The sequence below is a fragment of the Chiloscyllium plagiosum genome, chromosome 9 (assembly GCF_004010195.1).
Source record: "Chiloscyllium plagiosum isolate BGI_BamShark_2017 chromosome 9, ASM401019v2, whole genome shotgun sequence".
Lineage (NCBI taxonomy): Eukaryota > Metazoa > Chordata > Chondrichthyes > Orectolobiformes > Hemiscylliidae > Chiloscyllium > Chiloscyllium plagiosum.
Window position 1 is genome coordinate 50948681 of NC_057718.1, and position 17333 is coordinate 50966013.

At 37.2% G+C, this 17333-nt stretch overlaps 1 protein-coding gene across 24 annotated transcripts in view; it reads right to left on the minus strand.

Moving 5' to 3' along the window:
- Positions 1 to 17333, minus strand: part of nrxn1a (neurexin 1a) — a 1882581-nt gene that overhangs the window by 143457 nt on the left and 1721791 nt on the right. For all 24 annotated transcript variants that reach the window (XM_043695934.1, XM_043695933.1, XM_043695910.1 and 21 more), the window contains one exon: positions 11276 to 11447. In XM_043695934.1, coding sequence (XP_043551869.1) covers positions 11276 to 11447 — 172 coding nt within the window. The remainder of the gene's footprint in view (positions 1 to 11275; positions 11448 to 17333) is intronic.

Genomic DNA, 17333 nt, shown 5'->3' on the forward strand with positions numbered 1-17333 from the left:
ATGGGGGCGAGAACATGCAGGTGCTCATTTTCCCCCTTCAATTGGCAGTTACTATCTCTGTAACTGTAAAAGAGACAGGAAACATGTCAATAGGTGTCATTTAATCTCTTGCATGATGTGGCAGGCATGGTTCAATATTTGGCAATGTGTGCAACTAGTGAGATGTGTGTGTGAACCTTGTAGTAGATGAGGCCTGACTGACAGAGCTCGTTGTAGGTCGGTTACATGCTTGTGGTGATTTAAGCAGTATCTGAGGATACTGATGCAGTTATAGCATTTGAAGATGCATTCACTGACCTTCACTGCATGTGTGAAATCATCAAACTTTGCTGAGGCATTGTATCCAGTTCTTAGGGCTGGATCCCTGACAGTGACCTAGACAGCTCCCTATTTTCATTGCCTTTACACTGTGTCTACAGAACCTCCTTTTTGTGCAGATTCAGGGAACCTCTTCTTTCCCCTTTTTCTGTCAAAACATTCAGTCCAGTGTCTGAAAACTCTGAAACATTAAATCCTTTTATGTTGCGCCATTTGTCACTCTTTCCGGGTCAGATTCTGTTCGATCAAACTCTCATCTGCTTTGCCACAACACACCTCCCATAGCTTTAAGCAGTGCAGGTAAGCTTTAAGTGGCACTTGCCACTCACAATATTAGATCCATTTCTATATATCCAGCCAATAAACATTGCAGCTAGAACTGGTTTGATCTTCAATAATCAGAATGAGCAGACAACATAAAATTGGCATGCTGCTTCCATTGCAATCACAAATGGGTTAGCAACACATTGAAATCTGCACAGCTTAATTGGGGAATATCCAATTAAGACCCACAACACAGAGAGACACATAGACAACAACTGCACAAAACTGCAGTTGTTCCTATGATTGTTGTAGAAAGAGCTTAATATTTAGGTATAAAGTTTTTTGTTGCTACCTTCAGTTTTTGATTGTGTTATAAATAGGGTCTAATTTATCAACTTTTGATGTTTATAAATTCAATTTTAAAAATTCAAATTGATACAGTTAACATGGAGTTGTCAATTTTTAACAAATGATCACAATTTTTATAGAAATAAAGCATTTCTATTTAAAACTTGAAAGTTGCAGTTTGAACAGAGACTTCCTCAATATCTGTCACTTACATCAAAATATCTTGGGGTAGGAACCTGTCATTATGTTTTCTAAGAGTTATGCATGGTTTGAAGTCAACCAACTGGAACAATGGAAGAGAGGTCATTGTTTAGATGAGAGCTTGCAAAGTCAAAGCCATAGGCACCAGAGTTGATGGAAAATGGCATTCCAAAGATAAAATCTGTTGCGTGTCAGAGCTAAGCTAACAGAAGGAGCCTGTGGCAAAGCAAGTACTTTGGTTGTTTTCACTGCATTTGAGAGTGGCATTTCAATTTGTGTATTTATGCCTCTAAGACATTTTATTATCCAAGAGTAATCTATTTCAAATTGTACAATTTAAACTGTATGCATTTTATTGATGCTATCGGCCAGCTATGTAAACAGATCTTGTAGATAATGACTTAATAACAGTAAAGTACAGGTGCCTACTATTTTCTTTCATTTTATTGCAGAGTGATTTTTAATATTATTGTTTCTTTATGTGTTGAAAGTAAAAATGACACCATTTACAGAAAACAGGTAAATGCAAAGTTATGCTAGATTTGTCTGATTTATATATTTGTTTGTTCAAATGGTATTTTCTCTGAACAATATCCTATTTTTCTCGGCCAGATAACAACTGTAAGTTTCTAATTTGAGTGTAAAAGGTATTCTAATAACAAATTGAACTCAAAATTGTACTAGTTTGGACAAATATTATAAACCAAGCATGTACTTTTGATTGTGAATTCTGCCTTGAACCAATGCAACTGGGCTGTTTTGGAACATAATTTCATTAAAAATAACTTTTAAAACATTTCTTAATATTTTTAAGAGCGATCATTTCTTTAGTACAGCTGAGAATGTGTTTGTCTAAAAATTATATATTTTTAGTCAAAAACAGAAATTGCTGGAGAAAATCAAGGAATTCTGATTAGGAGTCACCAGTCCTGAAATGCGTCCTTCTGCTTTCTTCCCACAAATGCTGCCAGACTTGATGAGTTTCTTCAGCAATTTCTGTTTTTGTTTCCGATCTGCAGTGCTTTTTTTATTTTTGCATTTTTAATCACTTGTGTTTAATAACCAGTTGTGAATAATCCAATTTTAAATAAACATTACCTTTTTAAAAAATATATTAATTCATATAGTTTAACTAGTATGAAATGTACAGTAGTCAACTTCAAAGTAAATAAAAACTTTTGAAACATACCCAATAGTGTCCTTGAGTCTAAAAAATGAGATTTTTAACTACCTCCTCTACGATTCTGGACACAATTTCTGAAAACTTTTCATGATTAATTCAATCTGCAACATGGCCTATTTTGTGGCCATTTTTGAGCAAATTGCATGAAAAAAACAGTGCAAAAAGTATTTATAAGAACAATATCATCCATATAATATCTGGATTTAAAGACATCTTAATTATCTTTGACAACAAATTAAATGAGTTGTATTTATGGAAAATAAAACTACATATTTTTTATAGAATAAAGTCAATAGGCTATCATAAACAAAATCTTGAAGACATTTTATTTATATGAATGCATGTAGTCAACAATTAATCCAATTTGGTCTACATGCAGCTTTTGTATATGGCAAGACTGTATGGTTGAAATTACTGTTGGTAATGATAGTTGAGAAGTGCTTAACATATTTAGCCAGCATACCCTTCTCCCTTTTAAAATATAAGAATTGTATTTGGTGATGACTACTTCCCCCCTCACAGATCTTAATTTTCCAATAAGAATTATCTGACTCGTGTTCATGGACTATCACACCAATAGTGGCATTATCAAAAGAAAAATCAAAGCTAGTGGTGGTAAACTGAACTCAAAACTGTAAATGTCAGCAAAGAGAAAGAAAAACTATACATTATAAATGATAAGCCATGTCTATATGTGTGTAACAATGCAATAAATTCTTAAGATTTGGATAGCTTCCAACAGTAGCAAATCTTTCACTAGAGTAAGGAAGGCAAAGAGGAGACAAATATTTTTCAAATTATAAAATAATTTAATAGGATGAAAGGGAAAGACTATTCATTTGATTAAGGAATCAGTCATCAGGGTAGTCAATTTCAAATTGTTGAATAAAAAAAAGGCAAGTCAAAATAAGTCTTTTACTGAAAGGATTCTTGGAGCACAAAATATTTTTTTTCCATATATAGTAGTTGGCCATGATGCCTTTGAAGAGGAAAGTGCACCAATATTTAACGATGAACAATAACAGGTAGAAAACAGGGCAATGGCATTCGATTTAGATTGCCATATAGCAAAGAATGGTTCAGATATGATAAACAGATTCTTCTGTGTTCTAAACATCTAATTTCTTTAGCATATTCAGATCTTCATAATTTATTTGAGGAGAATTGTCATTCTTTAAAGTCAACAATGACTGTTACCAATAATAGCAAAGTAACTAACTTAAATTGTTTTGCACTGTTTTGAGAGTTAAAAGACAGTACAAACAAGTGGTAATTCAATAATATTGTGAATAGTAATTTCTAACTTTAAAAGCTTCTAATTCAGACTGTGAAACAGAAGAAATTGCACTGAGGTAGAACTTTTAATTCTCAGCATTGTTGCTTCAAATCAGTCAGAACCATTTAATAAAAACAGAAAGATTTAGATGAAACAACTATTAAAACACATTTGTATGTGTTCTGCACATGAAAGTTAATGTAATATAAGAAAGGTTTTTCTTTGATTTATTCAAAAGCAAGAGAATTGCAAAAAGAAAAGCTCACCAATTTACTTTATGCATGGCCCATAACCTTTGGCAAATGAAAAGTGAAAGAATTCAAAGAGCTAACATTTAGATTGGCTTATCATTATAATAAGAATTACATTTTATCCCAACTGACACCTGTGCCCTACAAGTAATTTTACCAGCAAACCATTAGCATCACGGGGCAACAGGCATCATTTCTCAAAAAATGAAAATGACATCCAGGTAACAATACAAAATTATCCATCTGCCAGTAATAGAAGACTATTCTCTACAATATTTAATAATCTGAAAACATGCTGCTAGCTCTAAGAATTGAAAAAGTTAGATTTCAACAGTTACAGGCAGATGGTCTATTCATTGGACTTACTGAAGTACAAAATGGCATGCAATGTCTTCACAAAACATGTTGATTTGCCCTAAATGTTACAATGGCTTGTGCGTGATTGCTTTTACAGTGGCCCCCAAAAAAAGGGTAATTACAAACCATGCACAAATTGACCACTGGTTTCTAACAATCTATGTTATTTTTGTATTGATAAAAAACATTTTTATTTTGCTTTTCATGTGCCCTGAATCTTGCTTCTGGCTGTTGTCATGTATCATTATTCTATCACATGACCATTATTTCTGTGGACACATCTTTCAGAAAGGAGGTCGACACATTCTAGTCCTGACAAAACCTATCAATCGGTCAAAGCAAACCAATCAAAATCAATATTGTTTTGTGACAGTAATTTGTTTTAGAGAAAACATCGCAGCTTGGTACTAGCTTGTATGGACACCTCAGAATGATTCAGTATGTTACAACAATCAATAAAGCATTTTCAGCTTTAGGAGGTACAACATTTTGGCGGTGTACTCCATACCTAAACTGCAAAATTTGAAAATATGCTCAATACTTCCATGCATCTAAATTTATTGTCCATGAAACTGGACAATATTTTGATGGGCTCTAATATTCTGACAGACCAAAATCTCAATTCCAATGAAAGGCTTGTAAATTTCATTAAATCATCTGCAATGATGGTCTGGGACTAAGCCTTTGTTCCTGCAACTTAGGGCACCAAGCTAGTGACAAACAAGAATCAAGATTTGAAAACGATAGCATGAGGATCATGTAAAGTTGGTCCTCTTGTATTATCAGTACATGACTGAAGTGCTGCTGAAACCAGCCTTTTATCATTGGGCAGTGAGGAAGACTCTTTGTTTGGTAGAGATGTCACCCACTAGAATAAGTGGACAAGGTCAATTAAATAGATGGCAGTTTTGTGATGCCCCACCTTCTCAACCTTGCTTGAGGTGTGCTGATCCTCCAATTAAACTTACCACTAATCATCCCTCTCTCTCTGTCTGCCTCTCTCTCTCTCTCTCTCTCCAGTGAGTGAGCAAGTCTATCTGCTTCCAGTGGTGCAATTATGAAGAATTGGCCAAGAGCATATTATTGGATCACAGTTTCAATGATAAGGCACAAGAAGTCTCCTATTCCTTTAGGATCCATGTTCACATAAGTAAATGCATTTTAACTTACACTTTCATTGGCAGTTTTGAGGGACCAATCATTTTTGGTTTCTGAGAGAACTAAATGTAGCATTTGTGGTGGTTGGGCAACAATTATTTGTGGGAAGGGGCTGAATTAGACTCTGTCAATTGAAATTCAGGTATCTGTTTCTGATGGCCACCCACTTCAACTTCATGGGCATTTAAATGGTCATTGGATAGGCATATGGACAAGAATGGAATAGTTTAGATTAGATGGGCTTCAGATTGATGTCACAGGATAGTGCAACATCGAGGGCCAAAGGGCCTGTACTGCAATGTAATGTTCTGTGTTCTATGAGAGAACGCGCCCTAACCTGTGCTCACAGATTCATACACGGTGCATATTTTTATCTGATACATAAGCATGCTGCAATCTAATCTTTAAGCTTCTTAGAGTTTGCAGAGAACTACATATATGAATTCACAAATAATAACAATATATGTTATTCACATATCCCGAACAATAAACCAAAGAGGTGCTGCACTATACACAAAAGATGCTGGGAATCAGGCAGCATCCACGGACAGAGATTAAGCTAACACTGCAAGTCGAAATAATTCTTCATCAGAGCTGGCAGCTCTTCATCGGCAGAGTCATCTAGATTCAAAACTTTATTTTGTTCTCTCTCTCTCTCTCTCCACAGATGCTGCCTGACCCACTGTGATTTCCAGATTTTTTTTCAGTACAGCTTCCAGTATCTGCAATAATTTGTTTCTGCACTGTACAGCTATTCTTAGCTTGACTTCTTACAAACACCTATTAGCCATGGAGTTAAAAATGTAAACTAGATCCGTGACAACATTTTGAAATATAATCTTTTTGACGCTAAGAACTGAACTGGAACAGTGAATGCATTTTTATTATACAAATAAGATTCTGCTGTAATCAGAATAATTAGTTATGGTTTTTAATATGTAAAGTTGCAATTGGTCACAGAAATACAAATTTAAACTAACTCATGGGACATAACTAAAAATGCAATGTCTGTGGTGATGGACTTGTCGCTATTGTTTTATTTAGAATTTTCTCAGTTTTATTAAAGTTTATCTACTATTAAATTCTGTTAATCATTTGAATCACACTCTGCTTATATTAAAGAAAAAATTGTCCTTGTGTGGTATTTTTATTAGTCAGAAAATAAAGTTAAACTATGAATTATTTTCTAAATAGTAGGAAACTGAGTTTGTCCATAACTGACTTATGATTTCACCATTTGTCACTTGTCTACCAAGTGTCATCAGTAGAATCTAAATTGTTATAGCTAGTCCATTACATTGCTTGTATTTCCTTCCCACGCCATGAAAACAAAATCATGCGCCATTCTGGAGCTAAGAAATAACCGCATTCATCACGACAACTTACATCTGAAATTAGCATTAGTAACCTAAAAGCAATTAACTGATACCATGGCATTCATTTTTCAAACTTGCTTTTTTATCCTCGAGGCTGGCAAAATTGTGTTTAGGAAATGGTGTTTATGTTTTCTTTGCATACGCCTCAAAACAATGTTCTCAAAATGCAGCGCTTCCATTCATGCACCACATGTCAATAAATTCACAGATACAACTGACAAATTCAATAAATAGACTAGACAGATCTGTTTGGTTTCTTCCTTGATGGAACACGGAACCAAGCAACATAAGTCATGTCAACAACCAGAAAAGCAGATGGTACTTCTCTTCTTTGAGTGTCTTTAATTTTATATAAAGGCTTGCCTTGACAATCATCAAAATATGCCTTTGCTGAACAACCTACAAACTTCTATTAATCGATAGTATTAATTATTCTTTAAAAGTGATGGATTTCCAGCGGTTTTCTCATATTTTCAATTTCTTTCATTTTGCAAAATTCATGAAGCAAATTTAAAGTAGCTTTTCTGCAAAACACAGTAGCTATAACTTTTCTGTGATTTTTGTTTCCTGACTGAGCTAAATTGAACTATCTACCTCGCGTGCTAAAGCAATTAATTCAATATGATACCTTGGGCAAAAAATGCAGATTGATTTCTGTGCGTTACGCTGCTTCCGTTTCCTAAATTAATGCCCATGCCAAAAAAAAGAAACATGCCAGGGAACGATACTTTCACATTTCAGTAATTTGATTCACTGAGTTTATAGTGACACTTTAAAATTTATCTCTCAGTTTACATTAGTATACAAAAAATTTTGTGACTTGGAATTTTTTTGTGGTGCTTGCATGAAATGAGCTGCCAGGGAAGTGGTGGAGGTAGGTATAATTACAACATTCAAAAGGCATCTGAATGGGTATATGAATAGGAAGCATTTACAAGGGTATGGGCCAAATGCTGGCAAATGGGACTAGGTCAGATTGGAATGTCTGGTCAGTATGGACAAGTTGGACTGAAGGGTCTGTGTCCGTGTCTTATGATTTGATGTTCATTTCAGTTTTAGACTAAAGTTGGCCATAGGCTTTTTGAACTGCCTTTTTTTATAAGTACGATTGGTCAAGTTTACAAGGCAAGATGTACAATTTTAGTGCTGAGTCCATTCAAATGATAAGAAGACGATTCAACATATTACTTTGTGCTGGCTCTTCAGAACAGCTGTTTCTTGAAATATTTCACATTCAAATATACGTACAGTAACATTTTGAAAATTAGTATTTTAATGCTTTATTCCTTGTTCCAGGGCACCAGCTATTCTCAGTCCTATTTTGGTGCACTTTAAGGATAAAGATGGTCTCGAGGATACTGGAAAACCTTTCAAAAGTACAGCATTGGCATGCCTCAATATCACTTCATCTAACATCCACATACATGCACCTCCTACCAGATTCCACTGTGCAATGATCAGGAACAAGATCATCAAAGGGCACCTCAGCTGAGATTAGCCAGTTCAGCTACTAGAATTTGTGACCTTACTAGTGTTAATAACTCAAGTCAACAGTGCTCTGTGCATTTCTGAACTAATCTATTTAAAGAGTTTAAGTAGACTGAGTTTGAAAGTGCTTGATTTCAGCTATTCTCTGAAAGCAAAATCAATTTGTATTAATGCAGTGCATAAGATTATCATTATCATGAATGAGCTTAAATGTCTTGGTCCTTAATATGAGTTCATTATCAAAGTTCCAAGATGTTTTAATCAAATTTAGATTAACAAATTTAATTTATTTCTGATCATAATTTTAGAGTTAAATATGTGCAACTGTTAATCTTAATACAAATGTGAGAAAAAAAAGCTGTCTGATTCGTGTTTGAACAACCACATGACTTCTTTTCCTCACTGTTGCACCAATCAATACTTATGACTCTGCCATGCTGAAGCAGAACTTCAATCCTGCATCACTGCACATTTTCGAGTCCCTTGATCAAAGATGATAACTCACTCACAATATGCATGGCAATTGTTTGGAAAGTCGAAAAAGCATATTTTTACACAACAACAAATCATCAATATTTTGAATCTGACCACAAAAACATTAGGAATGAACTACATATTTCAATCATCCACTTTTTTTTTAGGTGAAATTCCACCCATGTTTTTCTAGCTCTCAATGTGTGTCCATCAGCATCTAACTGAACCAATAGTTTCCATTGTGCTGAGGAGATATTCAAGAACAGTGAATATGATAGGACAGGGTAAATCACAGCAGATTTATTTCAATGCCTTGCCTAATCAGTGGTCTGCATTGGTCAGAAAAACTTGGTTTCAAATGGAGACTAATAAATCCACAACTCTTTGCAAACCTTCATACCAGATATTTACAAGCTTCCATGTCAGACAGTAGTTTTAAAACTTTTCAAAATATCATTGTGTCATAACACCGTCCAATGCCTGCTTATATATTAAACATACTCAAGAGACCCTGAAATAATGATGTTGTTTATGTGTTGTTACTAATTTTCTTGATATAATCCTGAGCGCATTAAGTGGGTTACAGAGGGGCATAGATGAGATGTAGAGCTGGGCTGAGATGTGGCAAATGGAGTCTAATGTGAAAAAGAGTGAGGTAGTTCACTTCAGAAGAAGTAACAGGAATGCAGAGTACTGGCCTAATGGTAAAATTCTTGGCAGTGTTGATGAACAGAGAGATCTCAGTGTCCAGGTGCATAAATCCCTGAAAGTTGGCACCCAGGTCGATAGGGCTGTTAAGAAAGCATATGGTGTGTTAGCATTTATTGGTAAGGGAATTGAGTTTTGGAGTCACAAAGTTCTACAAGACACTGGTAAGGCTGCACCTGGAGTATTGCATACAGTTCTGGTCACCACATCATAGGAAGGATGTGGAAGCTTTGGAAAGGGTTCGGGGAGATTTCCTAGGATGTTGCCTGGTATGGAAGGAAGGTCTTACAGGAAAGGCTGAGGGAACTGGAGAGAAGAAGGTTGAGAGGTGACTTAGTTGAGACATATAAGATAATCAGAGGGTTAGATAGAATGGAAAGTGAGAGCCTTTTTCCTTGGATGGTGAAGGCTAACATGAGGAGACATAGCTTTAAATTGAGGGGTGATAGATTTAGGACAGATATCAGGGGTAGTTTCTTTACTCAGAGAGTAGTAGGGGTGTGGAACGGCCTGCCTGCAACAGTAGTAGATTCGCCGACGTTAAGGGTATTTAAATGGCCATTGGACATACATATAGATAATAATTGAATGGTGTAGGTGAGAAAGGCATCAGATTAATTTCACAGGTCGGTGCAACATTGAGGGCCGAAGAGCCTGTACTGCATTGTAACGTTCTGTGTTCTATGGATTATAAATAAACAAAGCTACAAAAGAAATATAGTACATAAGCCACACACTATCCAAAACTTTACTTTTGATATGAATTTTTGACATTACTAATGTTTTAATTTGAATAGCTGTGTGCTAGTGGGTAGATATTCATCTTGGACAATTACACAAAGTTGCCGATATTTGATTTTTTATTTATTCACTCATGAGATGTGGGCATCGCTGGCTGGCCAGCATTTATTGTCATCACTTTTGCCTTCAAGAAAGTGGTGGTGAGTTGCATTCTTGAAACACTGCAGTTCCTGTGCTGTAGGTAGATTGGTTGCCCATTATATGCAGAGCCTGATATTTAATTTCAGTGACTGCAGTGGAACTGGATGGGAGCTACTGAGCTTATGAGACAGTTGATCTGATGTCACTTATTCTGCGCAGCAGTCAAAATGAATCTTTACCAAAGGACACTGTTTACTTTGTGGATAAATGCATTGACAGTTCAAACTTCTTGTGATCAAGTAATTCATAAACTAAAGTAGTTAACCAAATGTAACCACAATGCACCATTAATCATTTAATCAAACTGAAACATTTATTGTCTTAAATTTTCACTTTTGATTTTAAATTATCTTTTGTTCTTTGTAGGAGTCTCCCCTTTGGAAGCATAGTCTTTTTTTCAAGTAACGTCAAATGTAGTATTAAATTTATTATAGATAGACTATTTGTTTCAGCTAAATGAAATTAAATGTCTGACCTGTTTATGAAGGGTATGACTTTCATAATAGTGGAGTAATTAAGCATTCAGTAGAACAAGTATTATGAAACCCTGTTCTAAATTCATCTTCCATTTACTCACACAGCTTTTGTCAAAGCCTTTCCACTGTTTAAATGTTGATTTGATATTGAGGCATTGGTATTTTAGATATTTATGTATGTCACCCAGTTCATGGATGACTGTTCAAAAAAATCCAATACTGAAAATGTTATTTTATGTTGTGAACAACACTATACAATGAAACTTTAGTCTTTTTGTGTTGTCCTCTTCATCAACTGAGTTGACTGGTATTTTGTTGTTAATGATTTGGATCAGTGGGTATCCATATTGCCCTGAATAGTATATTGTCACCAATTTCAAACAGAATTATAAGTTATATATAAAAGTATGTATTATCTGTGTAAATATGATTTTGTACTGCCCTTGAGCACATACCTGATGGATAACGTTCAATGACTGGCCAGTTGTCCACCTGTAGAGTGGCATTGCCACCGCTCCGTGTAAACCGTACTATGTGGTACTTTCCATCATTTACAATACCACTTGATTCTTCAATGGTGATATCATCTGTTCCAACATTAAAAATAACTCGAATCTTTCCTTGTTCCTGCAAAGAAATAAATAGATATGGTTATTCATGCTGACGATGTTGTATATTATGCATTTTTCAATACCTATATAAAACACTGTAATTTGTAATATCAGCAGTCATAAAATCTGTTCTCATTACAATTGTATTGGAAAAACCAATTAGAGGCTTAAAATATATATTGTAATGATCCAGAACCAGATACTGACAAGGTCTTTTAGTTAGAGAGTGGGTGAATCTTACACTACTATCACATCCAGCAACAGTGCTCATGATTATTTCACTGTGCTGACCTTCTCAAAGGAAATAAAATGAAAACAAATAAAATCAGTATCTCTGCTCCATCCACTCTTTGTCAGAGAATATGACAGAATGATAATCCTTTTTCTGCCTGACTGTGCAAGTTTTTTTCTCATTTTCCAACTGTAAAGGTCCACACTGAAGGCAGTTGTGTTTCTACCGGTCCCATTTAGCCTCTATCTCCTCATGACCATTCTACATATATATGATAAGTTACAGAGTTAAATTGGCTGGTTCGAGTCACAGAATCAGATTTGTACAGCATAGAAACAGACCCTTCGGTGCCATGCCAACCAGATATCCAAACATTAATTGAGTCCCATTTGTCAGCATTTGGCCCATATACCTTCAAATCCTTCTTATCCATGTATTCATCCAGATGCCTTTTAAATGTTGTAATTGTACCAGCCTCCACCACTTCTTCTGGCAGCTCATTCCATACTACCCCCTGCATGAAAAGGCTGCCCCTCAGGTCCCTTTTATATCTTTCCCCTCTCACCTTAAACCAATGCCCTCTAGTTTTGGACTCCCCAGCCCTGGGTGAATGACCTTGTCTATTCACCCTATCAAAGCACCTTGTATTGATCACACCCCAGTTTAAAGCCTATCCTTGACTGATATCTATCCATGCAATTTCCAACAGAGGTCAAGGATCTTATTTAGATTATTGTATTTTGGAGTACAGTTGTCCATTTCTATTCAATCAGCAAATTCTTCTGTTCCATCTGGTAGTGGCAAAAACTGATGAACAAAAGGATGGACTGGCTATAATACAATAAATTATAATTAAGAACTTATTTCATCGTCAGTTTCAAAAATATTGTTGCTGAGATTAAAAAGGCTAAAGAAGCACGCAATACCAAAACGTATATTAGGAGACACAGAACATTTCATGAACATATTTAAATCAGACTCCCACAGCGGAACTGAGGCCTGGATTAAATTAACATCTTTTAAAGCTGATTTTTAAAGGAATTAGGAAACAGTGAATTGAAAGTCGAAGTTACTTCTCCAAGCGAACTATTATTGGACCAGAAGAAACAGAGCTCTCCTTGACCCTCAAAGAAGACTTTGCCCTCCCAAGGAGCCATTTGCAAATCTCTCTCTTCTCGTGCTGTAACCAGAAACCAGCCTCCAATCAGTCCCAATCTTTGGTTTCCTCCTGTTGATTCCTGTCAGCTAAGCAAGCTATCAACTTACCTGATCGCCAAGCAGGAAACAAAAGGAAAAAGAACACAATGACAGTGCCCTACTAAATTCAGGAAGACCTGAGCATGTCTAGCCTTATCATCTTTTCTCCATCTCCAAGCCAACACACTCTACACCATCTCCTAAATATCAGGGCCACAATGCCCATGCTTTTTGTTGCAGGTTTGGGTTGTACGATGCATTCCACACAGAATTTAGGCTGCTAGTGATATTATTTTTCTACTCTGGTACACTATTCCATGATTGCAGAACCCTAACCACAATTCCTTTCGTGATAGGTTCCTGGTTTGGCCAAGACACCCTCGGAAGACATTAAACAACAGCATATTGCACCAAGTAGAATTGCTTCATAAAAGGTACGAGGTGAATAGGTTAATTTAAAGCCTGAGAGCAGCATACCACCCACAAGTTTGTCATTAGGCAAAATTTAGAACAGCACAAAATCCAACAGAAGGGAGAAAAAAAAGCTCAACTATAATAGGGGAATTGCTTGATCATGAAATGACCTTAAAATTTCAATTAAAGCATGGTTATTTTCTAGTGGTCAAAATTACCCTAGCCTCAGACAGATTGAAACAAAATTTTAAGCTTTTGCCGTTATCTTACTCAATATCACCATTCAGCTACATATCAGATCATCTGAAATTTCTCTTTCTGCTGTTTTCATGATGATTTCAAATAAATTAAAAGATATATATGCTAACATGGTGGGAAGTTATTTTAATTAAGCACACTAAGCATCTGACCACCAAAATCCCAAATCAAAATTTCAAGCCGTGAGTTAGCAGTGTAGGCATGGCTGGTGAAAAACATTGGCGCTTTGTGAAGTTGGGACTGAGGCAAATGTTTGGGTAGAGTTACACAGACTGCATTTTTCATCATGGTTGAGAGGAGAACACAGAACAAACGTTTTAGAAAATCGATAACCGATTAAAAATTAATCATGATTTGGAGATGCTGGTATTGGACTGGGGTGTACAAAGTTAAAAATCACACAACTCTAGGTTATAATCCAACAGGTTTACTTGGAAGCTAGAGCTTCCAAAAGCAAGTGCTTCCAAATAAACCTGTTGGACTATAACCTGATATTCAAAGATTACAAATACGTATACCTCCAGCTATTGATCATCAATAGCACTTTTACCAAGGTAGCTTTCACATATTAGGAACAATCTACATAGCTTGAAACTGAATCTGCATAGTACAACAATTGATAGATATTTCTTGAATCTGTAGGGAAATGGGATAATACAAAGTATACTCTCAAATTAAATTGCTGCAGAATTAGTGACTGTGCTGAGCAAATTGATTTCCAGAGGAATTTGGCTTTAAGAGGAGAATTCCAGCATTGCTCAACAATTCACGTGACCCAGGATTTATCAATGCAATTCCCTTGCCTATTAAATATATATTTAGTGCAAAAAAAATTTAAAGGATCAAGGAAATTCAGGTCCCTTCCCTCACAACACAGTGATATCTTTGTCAGCTGAAAGAAGTGGTATTCCCGGTGGTAAAGTGTCCTCCTTTGCGCAAAACATATTTGGGTTAATTATTCAAGGGCTTGCCAGTCAGAATGCACCATTATTAAAAAAATAATTTCAATTCAGACAGAGTGAAAAGAGCAACCTCTATTGATCAAAGCTAACAGATGATTAGTTGGCAACAGGAAGCAGAGTGTAGGCAGAAATAGACTTTTTCCTAATTCCAAGATAGAATAAGGTGTGCCATGAGGATCAGTATCAGGATCTCAAGTGTTTGCAATGAATATAAATGTTTTGGATTAAGAGGACAAAGATGGAGAGGACTGTGGATGGCACGGTGGCGCACGGTGGCGCACTGCTGCCTCACAGCGCCAGAGACCCGGGTTCAATTCCTGCCTCAGGTGACTGATTGTATGGAGTTTGCACATTCTCCCTGTGTCTGCGTGGGTTTCCTCTGGGTGCTCCGGTTTCCTCCCACAGTCCAAAGATGTGCAGGTCAGGTGAATTGGCCATGCTAAATTGCCCGTAGTGTCAGGTGAATGGGTAAATGTAGGGGTATGGATGGGTTGCACTTCGGCGGGTCAGTGTGGACTTTTTGGACTAAAGGGCCTGTTTCCACACTGTAAGTAATCTAAAAAAATCATTTGATTGTCACTTTTGCTGATAACACAAAGATTGGTGGAAGAGCAAGTTTTGAAATGGTCATAAGGAGGTTAAAAAAAGAGACAGGTAAGCTCGGTGATTGGGAAAGGATCTGGCAGATGGAATATAATGTAGGAAAAACTAAAGTTGTCCATTTTGCAGGAAGAATAAAAAGGAAACATATTATCAAAATGATGAGAAACCATCAAGCTCTGAAGTGCAGAAGGACCTGGGAGTCTTAGTGAATGAATCACACAAAGCTAGCATCCAGATACAAGTATTTAAGAAAGCTAATATAATGTTTTATTTATTATAGGGAAATTGAATACAAAAGTAGGGAGGTTTTGCGAGAATTATACAAGGCACTGGTGAGAGCACATCTGGAGTAATGTACAGTATTGTTCACCTTATTTAAGGAAGTAGTTCAGAGTAGTTTTACAAAGTTAATATGTGGGCGATCTTATGAGGAAAGGTTGGACAGGCTAGGCTTGCATCTGCTAGAGTTTAAAAGAGTAAGAGGGGGTTTTATTGAAACATACAAGATCCTGAGGGGTTGTAACATGGTAGATGTGAACAGAATATTTCCTCTAATTAGAGAATCTTGAGAGTTTAGAGTTTAAAAGTAAGTGATTGTCCATTTAAGATGGAGGAGGTTTTATTTTTTGCTCACAGACTGTTGTGCAACTTTGTAACTCTTGCTGAAAATACAATAAAAGCAGGGTCACTAAATGGTTGACATGCTGGCTCATGGATGGCATGGTGGCTCAGTGGTTAGCACTGCTGCCTCACAATGCCAGGGACCCAGGTTCAATTCCAGCCTTGGGTGAGTGTCTGTGTGGAGTTTGCACATTCTCCCTGTGTCTGAATTCTCGTTGTTCTGCCCAAGTAAGTTCTAGGTAGGAAGGTCCATCAGTGGCTTCCATGCATAGATTCCACTGAACACCTTTCAGTGGTCACTTAACAAGCACTTAAGGAAAAATTCTTGGCCCGGTTGTTTCCTTCGGGACAAGTAATAGACTTCCCATCCTGCTGGTAAATCTATGTAGGCTGTCAATTGGAGGGAATCCCCCTCTAATTTCTGCATAATCAAGGATATGACAGCCAAACATTTACTCTTGCATCCAACCCTGATGGCTCCTCCTGCTTGTGGCTCTGAGAGCTATCACCCCCAACAACACGTTCATATGTCGCTGGTCATTGCTCCATCCGGGGAGTCTGAGAGGGGCTCCCTCAGCAACAGCCACTGCCTCCTCTGTCGTACAGCTGCCTGACGATATGACCCACCTGTGATTGACCAGCAGCTCTCAGAGGCAAGCAGATCCATGCAATCAGGAGGTCCTATCCCAGAGTTATCAGTCAGGAAGGTGATTGGTGTCAGCTCAAGGGTCTGATAGGTGCAAGATCCTGTGAACCTTTTCTGCTAAGGTTCAGTCCTCCTGTAGGCAGCATGCCTGGCTCAGGAGATTCTGCCCATTGGCTGGAAATTTAGGATCTCTCTCACGATGTGTCAGGAAGCCAGAACGGCAGGCCATTTCATGGGATGATGGTGTTTCAAAATGCTACCACCTTAGTTCTTCTGGCAGAATTAATTCAGGGATGTGATGTCCCAAGACTGAACTTCTAATCCTGCCATCAATCAAATTCCTTTGTGGGCAACAAATGAGCACTTAAGTGTCTCATTCTGCCTCGACTGGTATTAACCCAGTAGTCGGTGGGTCTGACAATGTGAAACCTTCACAACAGGTATAATTATGTGGCCTACTTCGGAGCTTCCTGGTGGGTGAAGGTTACTCAGTCAAAGGTCTCAACATTGAAAGAGGGGAGTCTCACTGCGAACCACTTCTGACTTTGCTACTGACTCACCCACTCAACGCCAAATTCCACTCCCTGCAACCCCCCCAGGAGACGTCTGTTGTCATTGGACAAAAAGAAAGAAATAACTGCAGATACTGGAAGTCTGAAACAAAAACAGAAATTGCTGGAAAAACTCAGCAGGCCTGGCAACAGCTGTGGAGAGAAATCTGTACCGAGTTAATGGTTCAGGTTCAGTGACCCTTCTTCTGAACAGTTCTGCCAGACCTGCTGCACCTTACCAGTAGCTTCTGTTTCAGGGTGGCACGGTGGCTCAGTGGTTAGCACTGCAGTCTCATAGCACCAGGGTCCCAGGTTCGATACCAGCCTTGGGCGACTGTCTGTGTGGAGTTTGCACATTCTCCCCGTGTCTGCATAGGTTTCCTCTGGGTGCTCTGGTTTCCTCTCACAGTCCAAAGAT